The sequence below is a fragment of the Eucalyptus grandis genome, chromosome 9 (genome assembly GCF_016545825.1).
Source record: "Eucalyptus grandis isolate ANBG69807.140 chromosome 9, ASM1654582v1, whole genome shotgun sequence".
NCBI classification, from domain to species: Eukaryota; Viridiplantae; Streptophyta; class Magnoliopsida; order Myrtales; family Myrtaceae; genus Eucalyptus; species Eucalyptus grandis.
Window position 1 is genome coordinate 16922260 of NC_052620.1, and position 17436 is coordinate 16939695.

The 17436-nt window shown below is 40.1% G+C and overlaps 4 protein-coding genes across 4 annotated transcripts; all 4 read left to right on the plus strand.

The window, feature by feature from the left end:
* Nucleotides 1-446: 446 nt before the first annotated feature.
* LOC104418430 lies at nucleotides 447-1289 on the plus strand. The gene has a single exon (XM_010029775.3). It carries the CDS (start codon nucleotides 665-667, stop codon nucleotides 1160-1162), a length of 498 nt encoding a protein of 165 aa, XP_010028077.2. The 5' UTR covers nucleotides 447-664; the 3' UTR covers nucleotides 1163-1289.
* A 7-nt stretch (nucleotides 1290-1296) lies between these two features.
* Nucleotides 1297-9738, plus strand: LOC104420343 (serine carboxypeptidase-like 7). Its single transcript, XM_039301266.1, has 4 exons — nucleotides 1297-2371; nucleotides 8178-8399; nucleotides 8777-8922; nucleotides 9432-9738. The coding sequence occupies exons 2-4, from the start codon at nucleotides 8251-8253 to the stop codon at nucleotides 9608-9610; spliced, it is 474 nt and encodes a 157-aa protein (XP_039157200.1). The 5' UTR covers nucleotides 1297-2371; nucleotides 8178-8250; the 3' UTR covers nucleotides 9611-9738.
* LOC120285982 (serine carboxypeptidase-like 17) lies at nucleotides 9625-11680 on the plus strand. The gene is made up of 11 exons (XM_039302407.1): nucleotides 9625-9628; nucleotides 9789-9857; nucleotides 9955-9995; nucleotides 10077-10178; nucleotides 10267-10353; nucleotides 10459-10611; nucleotides 10688-10759; nucleotides 10859-10977; nucleotides 11230-11343; nucleotides 11436-11481; nucleotides 11565-11680. Exons 1-11 carry the CDS (start codon nucleotides 9625-9627, stop codon nucleotides 11646-11648), a joined length of 891 nt encoding a protein of 296 aa, XP_039158341.1. The 3' UTR covers nucleotides 11649-11680.
* A 2255-nt stretch (nucleotides 11681-13935) lies between these two features.
* Nucleotides 13936-16896, plus strand: LOC104418431. Its single transcript, XM_010029776.3, has 4 exons — nucleotides 13936-14115; nucleotides 14191-14263; nucleotides 14359-14652; nucleotides 16288-16896. The coding sequence occupies exons 1-4, from the start codon at nucleotides 14026-14028 to the stop codon at nucleotides 16389-16391; spliced, it is 561 nt and encodes a 186-aa protein (XP_010028078.2). The 5' UTR covers nucleotides 13936-14025; the 3' UTR covers nucleotides 16392-16896.
* The last annotated feature ends 540 nt before the right edge of the window (nucleotides 16897-17436 follow it).

Below are 17436 nucleotides of genomic sequence, written 5' to 3' on the forward strand. Positions count from 1 at the left end.
CTTGCGTGTTTAGCGTTGAAATATAAAACATTACTTGTTGTAGTGGACAAAATTTAGGACGAAAATGGGTGTCCCGTCAATGTCAGCTTGATTTAGAACAAGTCCAAGCAATATTTTTCCATCTAAAGAACTTGGACGGTCTAAAGCCCCATAATTGACAGGATCCATCTCTCGGTTGGATTTAAGCAAAGTATATTTTATACATAATTCTTTTATTGAATTTGTGGTTGACTGAAATCCTATTAGGATGCTTTTGGGGAAGGATTATATTCTCCATGGTGATTTTATGATCTCAAAGTTGGATTTATTTTCTGTCTTTTTTTTTTTCTGCTTCTAAAGTTCCCCTTTCACATTGCTTTCTTAGCTTTTGACGCCGTCCACATATAAATCCACCAATCTTTATGATTATATAGAACGTTTAAATCTGAACCCTATCACTTTCACTTTTTGCAATCCGTGCCATGGCCCGTCACCTAAAACTAGCCAGGCCAACTCCATAAAGAAATTTCTCCGATTTCATTAGCACAATTTGCGTCATTTCCTTATCCCCTTAAAAGATCTCTATCGCTTCCCACTTGACCAACTTCCCCCAGCTCACATTCCTACACAAGTTCACAATCCTTGCAATTAGCGAATCAATCTCACAAAGTCTTTCATCAACACCATGCCTAAAACCAAGAAAAATGCTTGCAAGGATGCCACCAAGTTGAGCAAATTACTGAAGGCACCCATTAGGATTCTCATCAAGGCCAGAGACTTCTACGTGCGGAGCCTGACCGACTGCTCGGGCCACATCGGGTATGGCAACGTCATGGGCTGCCCGACAGGCCAGATCAACACCCTGCCCCGGAGCTTCAGCGTCAGCTCGAGCAAGTCGGGCAGTGCCAACACAGACGAGGACTACCGGGAGCTTGTGAGGCTGGCCTCCCTTAGGAGCCTGAGCAGCAAAGTCAGGTCGGACCTCACGAGGACACAGCATGTTGCTGCGCAGTCCCCGATGACCGCAACGAATAATAAGATGCCGAGGAGTTTCAGCACCGGAATCGGGAGGATCGATGAAGACAAGCCGTGTGAATTCGGGGAAGAAGTGATGGTGAAGGCCGACGTGTACACCAGAAGCCGCAGCTACGTGCCTGCGAAGAGGACTTCTGGGTTGATTTGAGACCCGGGAGACATTGGAGAAGGCGAAAATGGGGCGGCTTCAATTTGTTTACTTTCCAGGGAAAACTTTGGAGGAGGTTCTTCTACTTTCCTTTTAATTTTCGTTTTTTTTTTTTTTTTTTTTTTTTGGGGGGTGTTTGATCCAAAGGCAGTCCTGTAGGAAGCTGATATCATCACTAACTTGTTGCTTCTTCGTGCAAGGCTAATGGTCTGTTGATCATTTGAGGAAAGTCTAGAGTGACGTGGTTATACATTCCAGTTCAAAAACATGATGCTCGCAAGCTCTCTTTCTTCCCTCTCTGCTTTTCGTTGCCAACAGATGTGGACCGTTTCCGCTCTTGATTGAACTTTGTTTCGATCATTCAATGGCATCATCAGATTTTAGAAGATGAACTTACATGATCCACTCAAATTCGCTAGAGTCTAATTAGCATGCCCCTTTTTTCACGTTGGTTGAGGTAAACAATTGGCCATCCTTCTCAAATTCAAGAGAATTGGTTTGATCCCAAACACCCAATGATTTCGAGCGGAAGCATGATGTCCAGCGAGAAAAGACTCTTGTACAAATTTTCGTCGCTTCTAGCTCAGGAGATGATTGTCTCCGAGACTGCGGAAATTAAATAATCTGTTTCTTGTGTGAATGCCCGTATCTATATTTGCAAGATTTTGTGAGATTAGTTTACTACGAAATTAGTTGACAGCCACCACGAGTTCTCCTTTCATTATCATAGAGTGGTAGGAACCAGGTTTCTTGAAAAATATAAGGAAGCTCAGTGGAAGAAGAAGGATTTTGCTTTTTTCCCTTAGGGGGGCCACTTGGTAGGTGGAGTGAACCTGCTGATTGCTATACAAAATATTAAAAGAGAACCATATGTAATATTTAAAAAAAAAAAATGTGGCACTAGTCAAGGCAGCAGAGGCTGCCACTTGATGAGAGAAGGGAACGCCACCCTCGCCAATCCATTTTTGTCAAAGGTTTGAAGCCTGGCAAGCTTTGGTTTGGAGAAATCTGGGACTCGCGTGCCTTCTTGGTCACTGCAGATGATCATGCAAAAGCAAAGACGAATCCGATGGACGTAGATGGAAAAGATGGGGAGGGGCGACAGACAAATTGTAACTAGTGGCGAAAGCGGTGTTTGTGACTTGCGAATTCGACTACTGAAAGACCCATCACCACCATTGGTGAAAAACCGACCCTACCACCACGACGGTGAGTAAGTTGACTTGACTGGGAATGGAAACCTCTAGAGTTCTCGATTTGGCCTCACTACATTTCAATTCAGTCGGTTGCGAAATGACTTCTTTCTCATTTTTCGTAGGCTAAAATCGCTTTTGTCAATCAAATTGTACTTGCTAAGAGAAAATTATCAATAAAAATTATAGGCCTACTACAATCGTGCCAACTTATTTCTATACTTTTTTTGAGCCAATTGATACTTATACCTTTTGTATATATGTCAATTTAATCTATCTAATAATATTTAATTATTTTTTTTTTTTTTTTTTTTTCCACTTCCTTCTTTCTCTTGCCGGTCTCTCCCTACATGCTAACTACGCGAGATTTACTGTTGCTTCTTAAAATTTATCAAGACGGAACTCGGTTCTACTTTTTGGCTGCTTTTAAGGAAGTGCCACCGTCGGAGAAACAAAGGTTTTTGCGTTACGGTGAGGTCTCACTTTTACTAAACCTGAAGTATTTATCTCCATGAGGTTAACTATTTAACTTGGTGGCGACTCATAGCCCACATCGATCACTCGCATTTCTTTTTAGGCTGTTATTCACAATCTCATAGGTACTTCACTGACCAAAAAAGACATAGGTACTTCATAATTACTTTTCATTCCCTAGATATTGCCACTTCCAATAGAGATTAATCGGCCTGTCAACTTCCACGTAGTTGTTGGACAAGTGTATAAGACAAATAGGCATGTCAAAATGGCTTATGAACCCATTTCTTAACTCATATTTGATAAGTAAAATTATTATATGAATTAATTATATTAAGTAAATAAATCATAAATAGATATAAAATGGTAAAACTCCAAATAATATTAATATTAAATGGGTTCACAATACAAAAGTTTAGCATTTGGCTTAATTTTATCAAGAGGTTTTTAACCTTCAAAGCCGTTTGGAAAAAAAAAATGAGGCTTGTAGTTCAACTTTTGGTTTAGGATTTGGCCAACTATTGGTCTTGGCAATTCTAAAAGCCCAACGCAGGTGTAGACCTGCTTTGGTTTTCAAAATTTGTAGAGGGTCATTTCTAAGGTTAAATTATTTTTTCTTCCAAAACTACCCTCACTAATTTTTTTCATTTTTCGATTTTGCCCTTAACCAAGCCATGGCCGCTGGTTTCCCATAACCTAGGCAGCAATTGCTTAGGTCTTGTGACCTTAGGTGGCCCTCATGAGGTCACAACCCAGACCACCCTCATCGAGGTCGCACGACTCTCATTGATGGTCACCCGAGGTCATGCCACTTTGTGCGACAATCACCTAGGTCACGCGACCCTTGCCCTTGCCAATGGTCACCCAAGGTCATGCCACCTCTGGTGGCCCTCGTCTAGGTTGTGCAACCCCGCTAAGGGCTGCTAGAGGTCGGGCAACCTTAGACAATGACAATGCCAAATCTAAATTACCAATAGCCTAAGCTCTTTGCACATCTCCAACGAAGGGTTTAAGTGTTTTTTTAATAAAAATGAACAAAATAATGCAGTTAAAGCCTTTTGTAATTTTTTTTGTTTTGCCAAATAAATTTTTAACAAACATAATTAAGCTTCCAACATTGGCATTTTGCCAAAACCAAACCAAATGCAACCTTAGACCCAACCCACCTCTATGATGCTTTCTTACTCTTTATCTCTCTCTTACTCAATCTCACACTCACTCGGTTGCACTGTCATCTTAGTTCAAGTATGAATTTTCTTATATTTAGTTAAATATAAAAGTACTTTAGTAGTATAGGTTGTGACATCCCAGATTTTCGATCATGTTTTCCACTGAATAAATCGGACATTTCATTGACACACCTATAAGGCTGTTCTCAGAGCTTATCACTCTCGAAATAACTAGACTATCAGGGAAAGCCATTAAGAATTTTAAGACAAATAGACTTGAGAATTTGACCAGGAATCGGCTTCTTGACCGTGTCCATCTTTAGAGATCATTACGGCACAGATATAAATCGTGGGTGACACCACTAAATTGAAAAATTCTCATCGACCAACACTAGACTGATTTTCTTATTGTTTTAGTATTCTATGTCCGTAATTGAATCTTTGAGATTTTCATGATAATCGAGAGTTGTCAATGAGTCGAGTGGGCTCATTATGGCTCAAAGAAAATCGACCACAGATCATTTGCCCTAAAAAAATTTGAAAACTACTTGGTAGTCTAGATCACGCTAAAAATGCGTCGAATGGAAATTAATTGTGAATTCAAGTCCGATTTCCGAAATTGAAAGTTTTGTCATGTCATGACCTATTTTAGGAACGTCGAGTCATCCTCCAAAGAATTTTTGGAGATTCCAAGATTTTTACGGAAAATCGATTTGGACATTTCGGAAAATGAGCGGAAATTCAAATTGGCCAAATTGAAGAGATTTTCGACTTACAAACCAAGCTACTTGGCATTGGGAACTTGTAAAAATCTTGTGGGCTTTTTCTACATCAAATTTGGACATCAAATTGAAGAATTTGGATGGAAATTGAAGCTATGTGAGTAAATTCGGAATTAGGAAAATGAGTGTATTTTGGGCATCAAATAGGATTAATTGTGAATATAAAGCTTGGAAAGTATTATTGGACTAGTGGGATAAGTATGAGGACTCTAAGGGGACCAAGCATTTAAGACATTGGTTAAGATTTTGGACTTTTGGTGTCTCTCTCTTCAAGCCTTCTCGGACAAACTTCACTGCCGACCTCTTCCTTCGCACGCCTAAACTCTCCTTCACCGATTCCTGCTTTTGCTTTCATCTTTAATTTTCTTTTCTCTCCATCATCACATCTCCACGTTTCTCTGCCTTCTGTCACGCCTCACGATCTCCCAGCTTGCCAGCACACCTCACACGGTCAACAACCCTCTCCACCCAGCTCTTTTGTTGACCCTGCAGCTGCTCGTTTGTTCCTCAAGCAGCCAGCGAAGCCCACGTCTCCTCCCCACCGAGTGAAGCCACACACGAGCTGCCCCTCTTCCACTCACTCTCTCTCCCTCACGACCACCGAAGCTCACGCCTCTGCCCCTTTCACGTTGCCAGCTTCACGCCCATCTACTCCTTCGTCCGCCAATAGCTGCTTCTTCGGTCAACACTTCAATCCACCGAAGACCTCATCCGGCGCCGCGTCTTTCCCAGCTCGACGTTGCTTCCTCCACGTGTCTTCATGGTCAACCAGCAAAGCCCAGTTGACGCAAGCAGCGAAGCCTGTAGCCCAGCAGCTGACCGCGTCGTCTCCTTCACGAAGGCGTGCAGAAGCTGTCCCATTCCTCTGGCCGCGGTGTCCTCCATCGGGTGAATCGCCCTCAGCTCCACGCGGCCAGCAAGTCCAACGTGTTTACGGCCCAGCAGTTGGGCCCGTCCACGAGCCCAAGCAAATTTTGCTCAGCCCAGCGAAATCAGAAGCCCACGAAGCCAAAACCCAGCTTTTTGAAGTCCAGCAACAGCCCAGGTTTCGGCCCAGTCCAGCGAAGCCCAGCAAGATCAGAAGCCCGCAATTTTGAGGCCCAAGCCCGTGAAGTCAGCTCGCTCTAGGCCCGGTCCAAGTCCGTGGGTGTCATCGCGAGCCCAAGTTTGGCCATCGTCGCACCGTCGTCACGATGATCCGGGCTCCGCTTTTAATCAGGTGAGTTTTACTCACTAATGCTTTCTTAGTTTGCTAATTTGCTTAAGGGTTGATTAGTGTTAATTAAGTAGGATTAATGGCAATGCATGTTAGGCAATTGAATTGTGCAATTAGTAAGTAGAGACGTACTATTATTTATTGAATGTCTCTCGGGATTTTCCCGACCCGTCTCAGGCTTCATTTAAGTATTACGAGCCTAAATTGAATTTTTAGTATTTATTTATTAATTTTCGAAATTTATTTATTTATTTATTTATTTATTTTCCGGAAATAAGGCTGGGATAGCCAACGATCGAAATTTTGTGTTGATCGTCGTGGTGCGGTTCGTTTATTTATTTGGGCTTTACGTTGTGCTGAATTGAATTGATTGCGCAATTTGGGGAATTATTCCTAAATTGATTGAAATTGAATGAAATTTAATGATTGATTGATAGATGGCCAAGTATGGTTATTTAGCATTAATAATGCCTTGATGAGTTATAAAGTGGAGAGAATCATGAGATTGAACTGGGAATACTTTTGGCTGAGACCGATCAGGTACGAGGTAATATACATACGTGGTTAAGAAAATCATTGGCAAAAACGGCCTTAAAGAACGCATATACTATCTATAATATACATCACATAGGCGAAAACGGCGCCAGAGAGAGAGAATGTACATGATTCACGAACATACGTGGTTCGGTGATTAAGGACATCACTGGCGAAAACGGCGCCTTAAAGAACGCATGTAACTGTCTATTAAATATATTTATAGGCATGTGTGGTTCGGTGATTAAAGATATCACTGGCAAAAACAGCGTCTTAAAGAACGCACGCAATTGTCTAGTGTATACATCACTTTGGCGAAAACGACGCCCGAGAGCATTAATGTAGCTCTGTGACTAAGTATATTATTGAAGGTTATATAGTGTGGAGTGAGATGACCTAGAAATGGTCCGACTGACATGTAATCGACTAAGTCGATTGATCGATGATTCGATCCGAGTGTGATTTAATGTGATTCAATGATTTGATCTGACGTTGTGAATGGATTAATTGAATGGAAATAACTGGTGAAGAGTCCGCTTGACAGGTAATCGACTAGGTAGATAGATCGAGATAACGATCTATGATGTGATTGCTTAGGTGCCTATTGAACTGTGCTAATATGCATGTGGAATCTAATGCTAAGGTAAGTTCTTTGACCCGTGCGTGCATAGGCATCCCGGTTAGCGTATTGGTTTATTAATCAAGTCTTAGGGGGTAGAACTTGCTGATACGTGGTCTCAATGGTTATTGTATAACCATTTCAAGATTCTGATGAGGAGCCTAAAGATGAGGAACTTGAGGAGGAGAACCCTAATGTAAAACCCGAGGATGAGGAAGATTTTGAAGAAGATGATGATCCTAAGGAGGATTCTGAGTATGACCCAGATGAGATCTGAGATCCCATCCTGTTTTGCAAACTTTGGGTTTCGGTCGGATATATAATAGATCAAACTTGTGAATAGTATTATATGATACTATAGTTTGCCGTGTATAAAAGTGTGGTTATGTGTTTTCATGTTATGAAAATTATGGCCTTACTTTTCTATTACATTGTATTATTGTCTGGGGATTTATAAATGCTTCATCATGTGCTATTAAAAATGAAAGGGTCGGCAATACATAATCCTGGAATATTGCGTTCTAAAATCGACCAAGTAGAAGAATGTGTGCATATCCAGGGATCGGGGCGCGACATAGGTCGGGTATATGTCACTATATTCATTGCATGGAAACAAGTTAAAACAGATTGAATGACTTAAATTAAATTGGATATGGGTCACATTTATTATTCTGTCTTCACTCCCTCTCACCCTCACTTAATCTCGCGCTCGCTCACTCCTCTCTCTCACCTTAATTTGGGTATAAGTTTTCTAAGATTTTATTAGTTATGAAAGTGTTTTAGTAATATAAATTGCGTCAACTATGGATCATATTTTTATATTTCATGGAAATTAGTCAAAATGGATAAATGAGTCAATTTAGGTTGAATAATTTTTATCGATGTGATGAGTCAAGGGGCATTGAAGCCTAAGTCCTTTGGGCAGACCTACAGTTGTATGCCATGCGGGCGTTCCACATGTGGACATGGCCAAGCACCGCTTCGGAGCATGCAAGATCTGTCCTTTCATTGCCCTTTCTTATTCACAGGCTCTCCACCCTGGGGAATCATTCATAAGAGGCTCCACGGAGACCAGTCGAGAAGAACGGAAGCACATTACAAATGATAACCATGCTTCAGAGTGAATTTTTCAAGCGGCTGGGTGTTTCCCTGATCATTCTTGATCGGCTCCTGCTTTCTTCTGAAATCTCCCCGTCGGCTGTCAAGTCTCTGCCTGGGTTCGGACCTCTTCCATTCAAACTAGAAACGGGGTAAGCAATGCTGAGGTTATGAACTTGCAATCTATAGTTAGATGATCGAGTAGGTTCTATGATTTATGCGACATGACACGAGCGGGGTAGTAGTTTGTATTTGTCATAAACTCCCAAGGTTTGCAGCGTAAATTATTGTTTGGTTGGTGAAAAGGTTCTTGTCATGGCAAGAATTGCTTTGCCTTACTACAGGAGCTAAAATATAAGTGATGAATTAGCTTGCAAGAGGACCATTAAACGAGCAGGCGTCATTCACCGACTAATAGCAGACGCATCACTTACTAAAATCAAATTTACAAATCAATCTTCATAAGATCAGCATTCTTGTGTTTTTTCCAGGACTAAAATGAGACTCCTGTTACTTTTCGTGGTTGTAGATACCTAGGAGTGGATGAGAAAGATGATGTGCAGCTCTTCTACTACTTCGTCCCATCAGAAGGCGACCCGCAAGACGATCCCCTGGTGCTCTGGCTCACCGGTGGCCCTGGTTGCTCCGCTCTCTCTGGACTTGTTTATGAGATAGGTGATCGATACTTCATTATCCTTTTGAGCCATTTTAGGATCAGGAAACTAGAAGTGCAATCAACATCTATATTTGCTACCTAAACACCGCCACACTCCACCTGTTACTGTGGAACTTGTGGCAACTCCGACTCTCCTGGCGCTCGATCTTTCATCTGTCAGACAATTTTGAGAGATATTAACCAAGCTTTATTTGCTGCCAAATGACAATCATTTCCCGGATGGCCCAAATGACTTCTGTGGATTGACAATAAATATTGGCAATTTCCTGCACATCTGCTTTTCAAGTGAAAGTAAAATGGCCTTGCATCAGCCACTCTGATCTATGGTTTGTTCTGGTTTAGGCCCTCTACGTTTTAACAAGACCCAGTATGACGGCAGATTACCATCTTTAATGCTGAATCCTTACTCTTGGACCAAGGTCCATCAAAATCTTGGACCGCATTTTGGGGTTTCTTTTGTTTAAAGTTTCTTTTTCATGTTTCATTTATGCCTGTGATGAATTTACAGGTCTCCAGCATAATCTTTCTAGACGCGCCTGTTGGCACAGGTTTCTCTTATTCAACGATTGCGGAAGGTTACCATACTGGCGACAAAGTCTATGCTTGCCAGAGTCGTATTTTTCTGGAAAAGGTGAAAAAACCTCAATACTTTTACCACATTCAGAAACTGATATTGGGCATAATTAAATGGTGGAGAGGTAATGTGTGGGATTTGGGCTGAGAACATTGCAATCACATAAGATGAAGTTTCATGGATGGATAGACCAAATTGAATTTGTTAGTTAAACATTGGCAAACGACTGATTTTTGTAATATTTTTGGCATGTGACAGTGGTTGCTTAGTCATCCGAGTTTCATTGAAAAGATGTATATATTGCCGGCAACTCTTATTCAGGCAAGGTCGTTCCTTTGATTGCTCGAGAAATATTAGAAGGTATACTCCATTTTCGTTGCCTTAACTCGGCCCTGTTCCTTTTCATTTTATTTTTTTTTCATTCAGGCTAATGACATCTTCTGGTTATATAATGCAGCCAGTAACAACATTTTGCAGAGACCCCTGATAAATCTCAAAGTAAAAGTATCTTGGCACTATAAGTTTGAGTCTCTTGGTTAAATGTCATTGCATTTGTCTCTACCGAGTTATCTCTTTCAGGGTTATCTGCTAGGAAATCCTGCAACAGACTCAATATTTGACGAAGGTTCAAGAATTCCCTTTGCATACCATAAAGCGTTAATACCAAAAGAGCTTTACAAGGTGATTCCCTTCCACTGTATTTGCTCCATTATGTTGTTTCCAGAACTTGTTACGAATCATCTTTGTTTTTCTAATATTTGCATATCAGTCAGCCAAGAGGAACTGCCGAGGAGAATATGTTCGATTCAACCGAACTCATCTTGAGTGTGCAGAGGATCTTCAAACTATCTTAGAAGTAAACACTTGCTGATCTTTCCTTCAAACTGTGAGCTTTTTCATTTCTAGGTTGTGTTTCTGTTACTGAATGAAGGTAGTCTTCCATTTTTTTGGGCTCTTGCAGTGCACTAGTAGAGTGAATAAGGGACACATTCTCGAGCCAAAATGTGACATCTATAAGCCATCGCATAAACTTCTCGAAAGTCGAAGGTACATGGCAGAGATACATGAAGAATCTTGGCGCGTGCCACCAGAAATCCCAGAATTCCATTGTCGGGTAACTACTTAAGGCTTAAGCCTGCTCTTTAATGTAAAGTATACATATTATGGCAATGATTTCATCCCCAGAACAGGAATATTACGACCTGTTATGCGACATTTGGGCAAACAATCCAGCCGTTCAAGAGGCCCTTCACATTAGACAGGTGCAAGACGCTGTTTACTACAGAAAAGAAAAGATGATAATGTTAGGATGAGATCATACCATGGCCTTAGTGGTAACTTCATTTTGCGACGATGGTCAGGGCATACTAAGGTGCTGGGTGCGATGCAACAGAAGCTTAGCTTACGCCCACGATGTCCGCAGTGCTGTGAGCCATCACCTGTATTTGAATAGTAGAGGATGCCGCTCCCTAATATACAGGTTTCTTTGTCCCACGCTCTTTGTTTTTTCCTTAGTATTACTTCAGCTGTACCGTCTTCTTTCAAAATGATGTTTCATCAGATCAGACAACAAAGCGAGCAATGAATAGGTAAGGAGTAGGGAACTGAAAGGGTTCAAGCATGTCGGTTAAATGTGATTAATTGAGAATATGGCTGAGATTCGAAACAACCAAGCAAGATCCCGATCCGTTTCTCTCACGTGTTCTGACGGGAGTGAGTACATATTCTGCAGTGGTGATCATGACATGGTAATCCCATACTTGGGTACACAGTCCTGGATCAAGACTCTTAATCTATCCACCATGGACGATTGGCGGCCATGGATGGTCGGCGATCAAGTTGCCGGGTACATTCTGAATAGCCGCATATTCTCGGATGGTTCTATAGCATTTTCTTTCTATTGTTCCTGACTGGTGTGGTTTCATACTGCATGAGCAGATTTACGAGGGAATACTCGAACGGTCTTACTTTTGCGACGGTGAAGGTGAGCATCTGAAAACCTGGGATTGGTCGTTTACCGAAGCAGGAAGGGGTTCAGATGGAATGTGAAGAAATGGCAATTTGCAGGGAGGAGGCCACACGGCTCCAGAGTACCTGCCTGAGGAGTGCTTTGCAATGTACAAAAGATGGATCCATCGAGAGCCATTGTAGCTATGTACATGAACTAAAAGATTCATCTTGAATCAAAAGATTCAAGACCAGAACGCCGGGGGTTTATCTGCTCTGCCCGTGTTTGGATTTATGGTGACACTCCTGGTGAATCATTGTGCATGGAGAATATATAGAAAGAAATTGTTCTCGTTTTATGGTGTTTAATTTTAGATGTGTTATTATATGCATTCCTTTTTTTTATGAGTTTTAGCCAATTTTTTTCTTCCGATGTTTGCAAATTATAGATAAGAAGGCAAAAAAATAATGTATATATTTTATATTCCTACTTTTTAGTAAGTGTTTGTTTGTCTCCCCTTCTAAAATGTTAGAAGTAGTTCTTTTTCATTTTCCGGGGAATTCAAATATTATCGAAATCTTAAAAAATGCAAATATGAGGAAATTATATATAAATCTACTTGTCATTATAGGTCTGGTTTTAAAGGTTTCAGTTATTTTGCATCGAAAAAAGGTCAAAAGTGCTTACACCGTGAAATCTTTTAGAAGTCTAGACAGACTCTAAATCTATGAGCAGGCCAGGCCTCCAAGCCCTTTTGCCTAAGCCCAGTCTACCCATTGACTAAGCATGAAATTTTATGCCAAGCCCGCCCAAGCGGGCCTAAAATATTTAACCAAATCTGCCCATTTTATGGACCTCCCTGGACTAGTTCAAATGTCATGGTGACACGATTACAGGTCAAATATCCTAAAAAACCTCCGATTTTAACTTTTATCCCAATTTTATTTTTTTATCTCATAAAAAACCTCAAACTTTAGGTTAAGTCTCAATTCCACCATAATTTTTTTTTTGTCATATAAAAAATCCCAAATTTTAGGTCTTGTCCTCTTAAATTTTTATAATCTCATAAAAAAGCACAAACTTTTACTTGAGTCATAAATCTACCCCTATTAACCTTTAGTCCAAAAAATTTATTACCAATTCTACCATAAACTTTTTTTTGTCAAGAGATAGAAAATTCATAAAAGGATCATCAATTTTCTTGAGTTTCAAATCCACTCTTGCATGCTCTTAGGGCTTTTCTCAGATCTCTCATGCTTAAGATGTTCCATCTCCTAAATGCAAGCTCTATGACTACGAGAGATGGACCATCTTAAGCATGAGAGATCAATGAGCGCAAAATCCCTAAGAGCGATTTTAACGAGAGATTAATGAAGAGTATTTGAAACTCAAGTAAAAATTGATGATCTTTTTATAAGACAAAAGAAATTAGAGTGACATTGAAACTAGACCTAAAGCTAAGACTTTTTTGAGACAAAAAAAAAAAAAGTTTATGGTAGAATTGGTAATAAATATAAAGTTGAGGGTTTTTTATGAGACAAAAAAAGTTTAGTGTAGAATTAAGACTGGACCTAAAGTTTGAGTTTTTATGGAACAAAGAAAAAATTTATGGTAGAATAAGGATATGACCTAAAATGGGGATTTTTTATGAGACAAAAGGCAAAATTAGGACAAGAGTTAAGTTTAAGGTTTTTTAGGGTATTAGGAATGACTATCATGTTAATTTATAAATTTAAACATGATTAAGCATGTCATAGATGAGTTGATCTCATGTGCAACATGTGAATAATTGAATGCGATATTGGCTCTTTTTTTGGATCGAAATCAATTCAATCAAGGTTTTCTTGCCTTGGAATTAACTCAATTGTGAGAGCATTCTTGTTCTTTTGACTTATGAACTGATGATTTTAGGGGTTGACTTATGTCTTGGGAAAGTCAAATTTAAATGGGTGGAATGGCAAGAATCTTGCTAACTCTTCGTCAGGTAGCCAATTAATTAAGATCATGCCATTACTTCCTTAAATATAAATATATATAAATTATAATATATATTATATATATATTGAAAAGTTAGTGTCTCGAAAAACTTAAAACTAGTACATTTAATAAAATTACTCATAATTGATTTTATGACCATAAAAATCTGAAATTGATACATTTACGATAAATTTACTTCCAAATTAATTTTTTGATTACACTAAATTTCAAATTAATACATTTATAATAAATATACGTTTTGTTACTTTTCATTAAATTATATTAATATCGTGAAAAATCATAAATCAATATACTTGTGAAGTCATGTATTATCCAATTTAACAATTTGATTATAAAATCTAACGAAAATTAAAAAAAAAATTGTGTGTATCATTTTAAGATTTTTTATAATAAAAATAATTTGTGATAAATTTGCGAATAGTTCGGAGTTTTTCGTGCTATAACTATAAAGCCTTGAATTAGAAACTGGAATGAGCAGAACCGGGTGAGAGTTCAGGCACAAAAGGCGCGCTCCATCGGCATACAAATCATCGGAGTCCGGTTCTGCACACTCGAACCAGGAAAGGGGCACCACCATCCATCATGCGCCGGGAGGAGAAGAAGCGCAAGTTCCACGAAGCCGTCCTCAACATGCTTTACCCTCCCCCACCTTCTCCTCCTAGTCCTCCTCAGGTACAACCCCTCCCTCCCTCCCCCCTCCCCTTCTCCTCTCTTTCTCTCTCTCACATGTTGAATCCGCAATGACAGACGGAGGATGGAGATGGGGCGCACGGCGCTGCTGCATCCGGAGGAGGAGGACTTCGAGGGGACGGATTTCCAGGTTCCAGGACTCGTGCCCATGCCGCCGATTTGTGATGTATTGGGTCATCTTCGTATATGTAGTTCGATTGTCGTTTGATGTTTCTTGAACCGCAGATGAGGCGGGAGACGGGGTCGGTGGTTCCTCGGCAAGTGATGTCGATCGTGATGGCGGTGGAGGCGAATGTGGGGAGCGGAAACTGACTAGAGCTCAGAGGAAGAGGACCCGCAAGAAGAAGCTCAAGGAGGAGATCGCCCGCCGCGGGAAAATCGTCGGCCCCTTGTTGCCTTGTAGCGGCAATGGCGGATGCAGCACGAAAGAGGACGGCCATAGTGGCCTTGAAGAGGAAGAGCCGCCAGGTGTTCGACGAAATGCCGAGCTGGGATCTGACGATGTGCCTCACGAGCGTGGTATTGTTTCTTCTTGCTTATCAAAGTACTCTTTTTTACCTTTGGTTACGTTATTGTTGTTTCAATTAGATGAAGAGTTAGATTTTCTTGGTGCAAATGAGAGGTCGGCTTTTAGCTGATCATGCCCACAGGTTATGTTAAAGTTTTACCAGAATGAGATGAAGGGTTGGATGTTCTTGGTGAAAATTAGAGACAATTGGTTGGTTTAGCTGATCATGTTTAGCTTTTTGGTTAATTGGAGGCCAGAGATTGCCAGGGATCAAGTAGAAAATGAGTACCAGTTCTTTTGCTGAATATTAAATCAATGTGCTTGTTCTACAGCATACGTCACATTTCATGAGTTCAACAACAGTAGGAATTAGCTATTAAGTTTTCCCAACATGATAGGCACCCAGAGAGTTCTCTTGAATTTTAGAGAGCAGGGTGTGGACTAGATTTTTCTTCACCACTTTGTTCTCAAACACAAGGACAATGGGGGCAGTTATATATGCTATTTGAGAAGACAATCTAGATGTGATCAATAGACAGTAGACAGAATCCAACAAGAGTCTGGAAAACCCAAATTCCACTTTGGAACTCCCAGGAAGTCAAAACTCTATCGGAGCTTGAAAACGTGTCTGGGACAAGTACTGAAAATTGTTCTCAAGTGAATATAAGGAGATGTGCTCTCTCTTTCTCTAAGTACAAAACTGGAACAAAAAGAAATTAAGTTTTCAAATTTCTCACACCAGACAAGGACATAATCTGCTATTATTTTGCATGAAACATACTTCTTAACTTTGAAAGAAACACAACTAAACAGGTTTTTAAATCCTTTTGTGAACAAAAACCAGAAAATCACTTTCATTTTCATTTTCACTGAAAAAGGAAAATTGAAACATATTCATGAACTGACGGCCTTAAGATTCTCCATTTCACATTCATTCAGTTTGTTGCAAAATTTTCTTCCTTGTCTATTGGCATGATTAAGCTCATAGTTTCTTTGTGCGATTCTTCTGGGTAATAAATAAGATAGGCATCTGAGGAACATAATGCAATCAAACCTTGTGAAATTAAAGACAGGGATGCTTTTATTGTCTATTCAAATGGTTAAAAAGCACTAGTTACAAATCAGAACTTTTCAGTAGTGTCACAGCTAAACAACCAAGCAAGTTAGTGCTTATACTTTTGCATCATTCTTACCAAAATGCAATATTTCCAACTAACAAATAGGATCACCAGTGGAGACAATCAGAGTGGCATGCAACATTCAAGCTCTGAGACTATCAAGCTTTATGCACACTATCCAGTGAACTTGCATGAATTGGTCCATTGACCACATCTAGGAAAGTAGTTTACCCAATTTTCAGTCAGCTGCAGTAATTGCAGTGAACAGAATCCTTATGTGACTTTTTCAAATAGATTGATTGCTTTGAGATTGTAGTACATGATGTGGTCAGTGAAAATTTCTGGGTTATGCAACAGCATCTCAGTGTAGAACTTTTGTATCCCTCTTCAATTTCCCTAATTCTAGTAGGAACTCGTCAGTTCCCTTTTTTGGATATGTAGGAAATTGCACAGTTACTTGGTCCGACCAAAAATTCATGGACATTGTGATGCATTATGGTTTGAATTTGTGAATTGTTGTTTTTGCAGAGGGGTCAGCTGCCTTTATCAACCAGAAGAGACTCAAGCAAAGGAGGGCAGCAAAAAAGCTAGCCAAAGACAGGTTGAAATTATCTGATCAAACAGAACAGTAATTGAGGTGATTAGAACGTCTCATGCACAACCCTTATTTGGCGTTTCAGCATGAATCGGACAGCATATGCAATGGTTAATGTGAGAGTCGCCATTAAGTTCAGTAACATGGCACGTTCTGCCCTCAAGACTGAGAAATAGCATGCGAAGAAAGGACCTGTAGGCAAGCATTCTTGTGGCACAAGGTATTCTACGAAATAGACATGGAAAACGTGTGCCACCGCTAAAGGTATCCCGGCGAAATCTCTTATTTTGTTTCCCGAAGAGTCCCTAAGCAACCCATTGTTTTGGAGGTGATGCTATGAAATTGCTGAGAGGATGTGACGAAGGCGGACCGTGCAATCGTACCATGCGCTAATGGTGTCGTATTAACGCCCATCATGCCAGGATGACTATGCTACAGATGTAACTATGGAATATTGTGTTTCACTGACTAAATACATGACTTTCCAGGACTCCTTTGTAACTATTACGCTCTCCGGTCTTAAGCAGACCATACTGAAATTGATCAGTTCTCCTGGTTTTGTTCGTACTTCATGGTGGACCGCTTGGCCATTCTTGACGAATTTGTGACAAGCTTCACTTCCTAAGACGCCATCTCGCCAAAGGTCAACGGCGAACTCCCAGCAGCATTTGAACTGTCTATAGGAACATCATGTACAACGTGATTGAAATACAAAATTAATAACGTGAAATATAAATTACATATTTAAACAAAATGGTCGAAATATAAATGATTATAAGATAATATAAACGATTACAAGATATATTGAAAGATTGCAAATGATTGCGAAAAAACTCACCGTGAAGAAAAAAATGCAACTGGGATACAAGTGAGAGATTGATGCTATTTTATGGCACAAATGGCATTGGATGCTAGTGGGACGTTATAATGATTCTCTTCATTGGTTCTTTTGCGCTAGGCTCGTCATATACGGTATTGTATTTTGACTTATAGCGTTTCCTCTCTTTAGTGGGAGAAAGAAATCATACTCTATGAGTCTGCATGGTAACATTTTTATTTCTCCCAATTTATGTTTCTCCCAA

What these genes read in the sequence shown, in the direction of transcription:
- LOC104418430 (XM_010029775.3), top strand. Translation starts at nt 665, where the DNA reads ATGCCTAAAACCAAGAAAAATGCTTGCAAGGATGCCACCAAGTTGAGC.
- LOC104420343 (XM_039301266.1), top strand. Translation starts at nt 8,251, where the DNA reads ATGATAACCATGCTTCAGAGTGAATTTTTCAAGCGGCTGGGTGTTTCC. An exon ending in CCATTCAAACTAGAAACGGG is followed by an intron (nt 8,400 to 8,776) that starts GTAAGCAATGCT and finishes TCGTGGTTGTAG; the next exon opens with ATACCTAGGAGTGGATGAGA. An exon ending in TGGACTTGTTTATGAGATAG is followed by an intron (nt 8,923 to 9,431) that starts GTGATCGATACT and finishes ATGAATTTACAG; the next exon opens with GTCTCCAGCATAATCTTTCT.
- LOC120285982 (XM_039302407.1), top strand. An exon ending in ATCTTCAAACTATCTTAGAA is followed by an intron (nt 10,354 to 10,458) that starts GTAAACACTTGC and finishes GGGCTCTTGCAG; the next exon opens with TGCACTAGTAGAGTGAATAA. An exon ending in AGGCCCTTCACATTAGACAG is followed by an intron (nt 10,760 to 10,858) that starts GTGCAAGACGCT and finishes GACGATGGTCAG; the next exon opens with GGCATACTAAGGTGCTGGGT.
- LOC104418431 (XM_010029776.3), top strand. Translation starts at nt 14,026, where the DNA reads ATGCGCCGGGAGGAGAAGAAGCGCAAGTTCCACGAAGCCGTCCTCAAC. An exon ending in TCGAGGGGACGGATTTCCAG is followed by an intron (nt 14,264 to 14,358) that starts GTTCCAGGACTC and finishes CTTGAACCGCAG; the next exon opens with ATGAGGCGGGAGACGGGGTC. An exon ending in CGATGTGCCTCACGAGCGTG is followed by an intron (nt 14,653 to 16,287) that starts GTATTGTTTCTT and finishes TTGTTTTTGCAG; the next exon opens with AGGGGTCAGCTGCCTTTATC.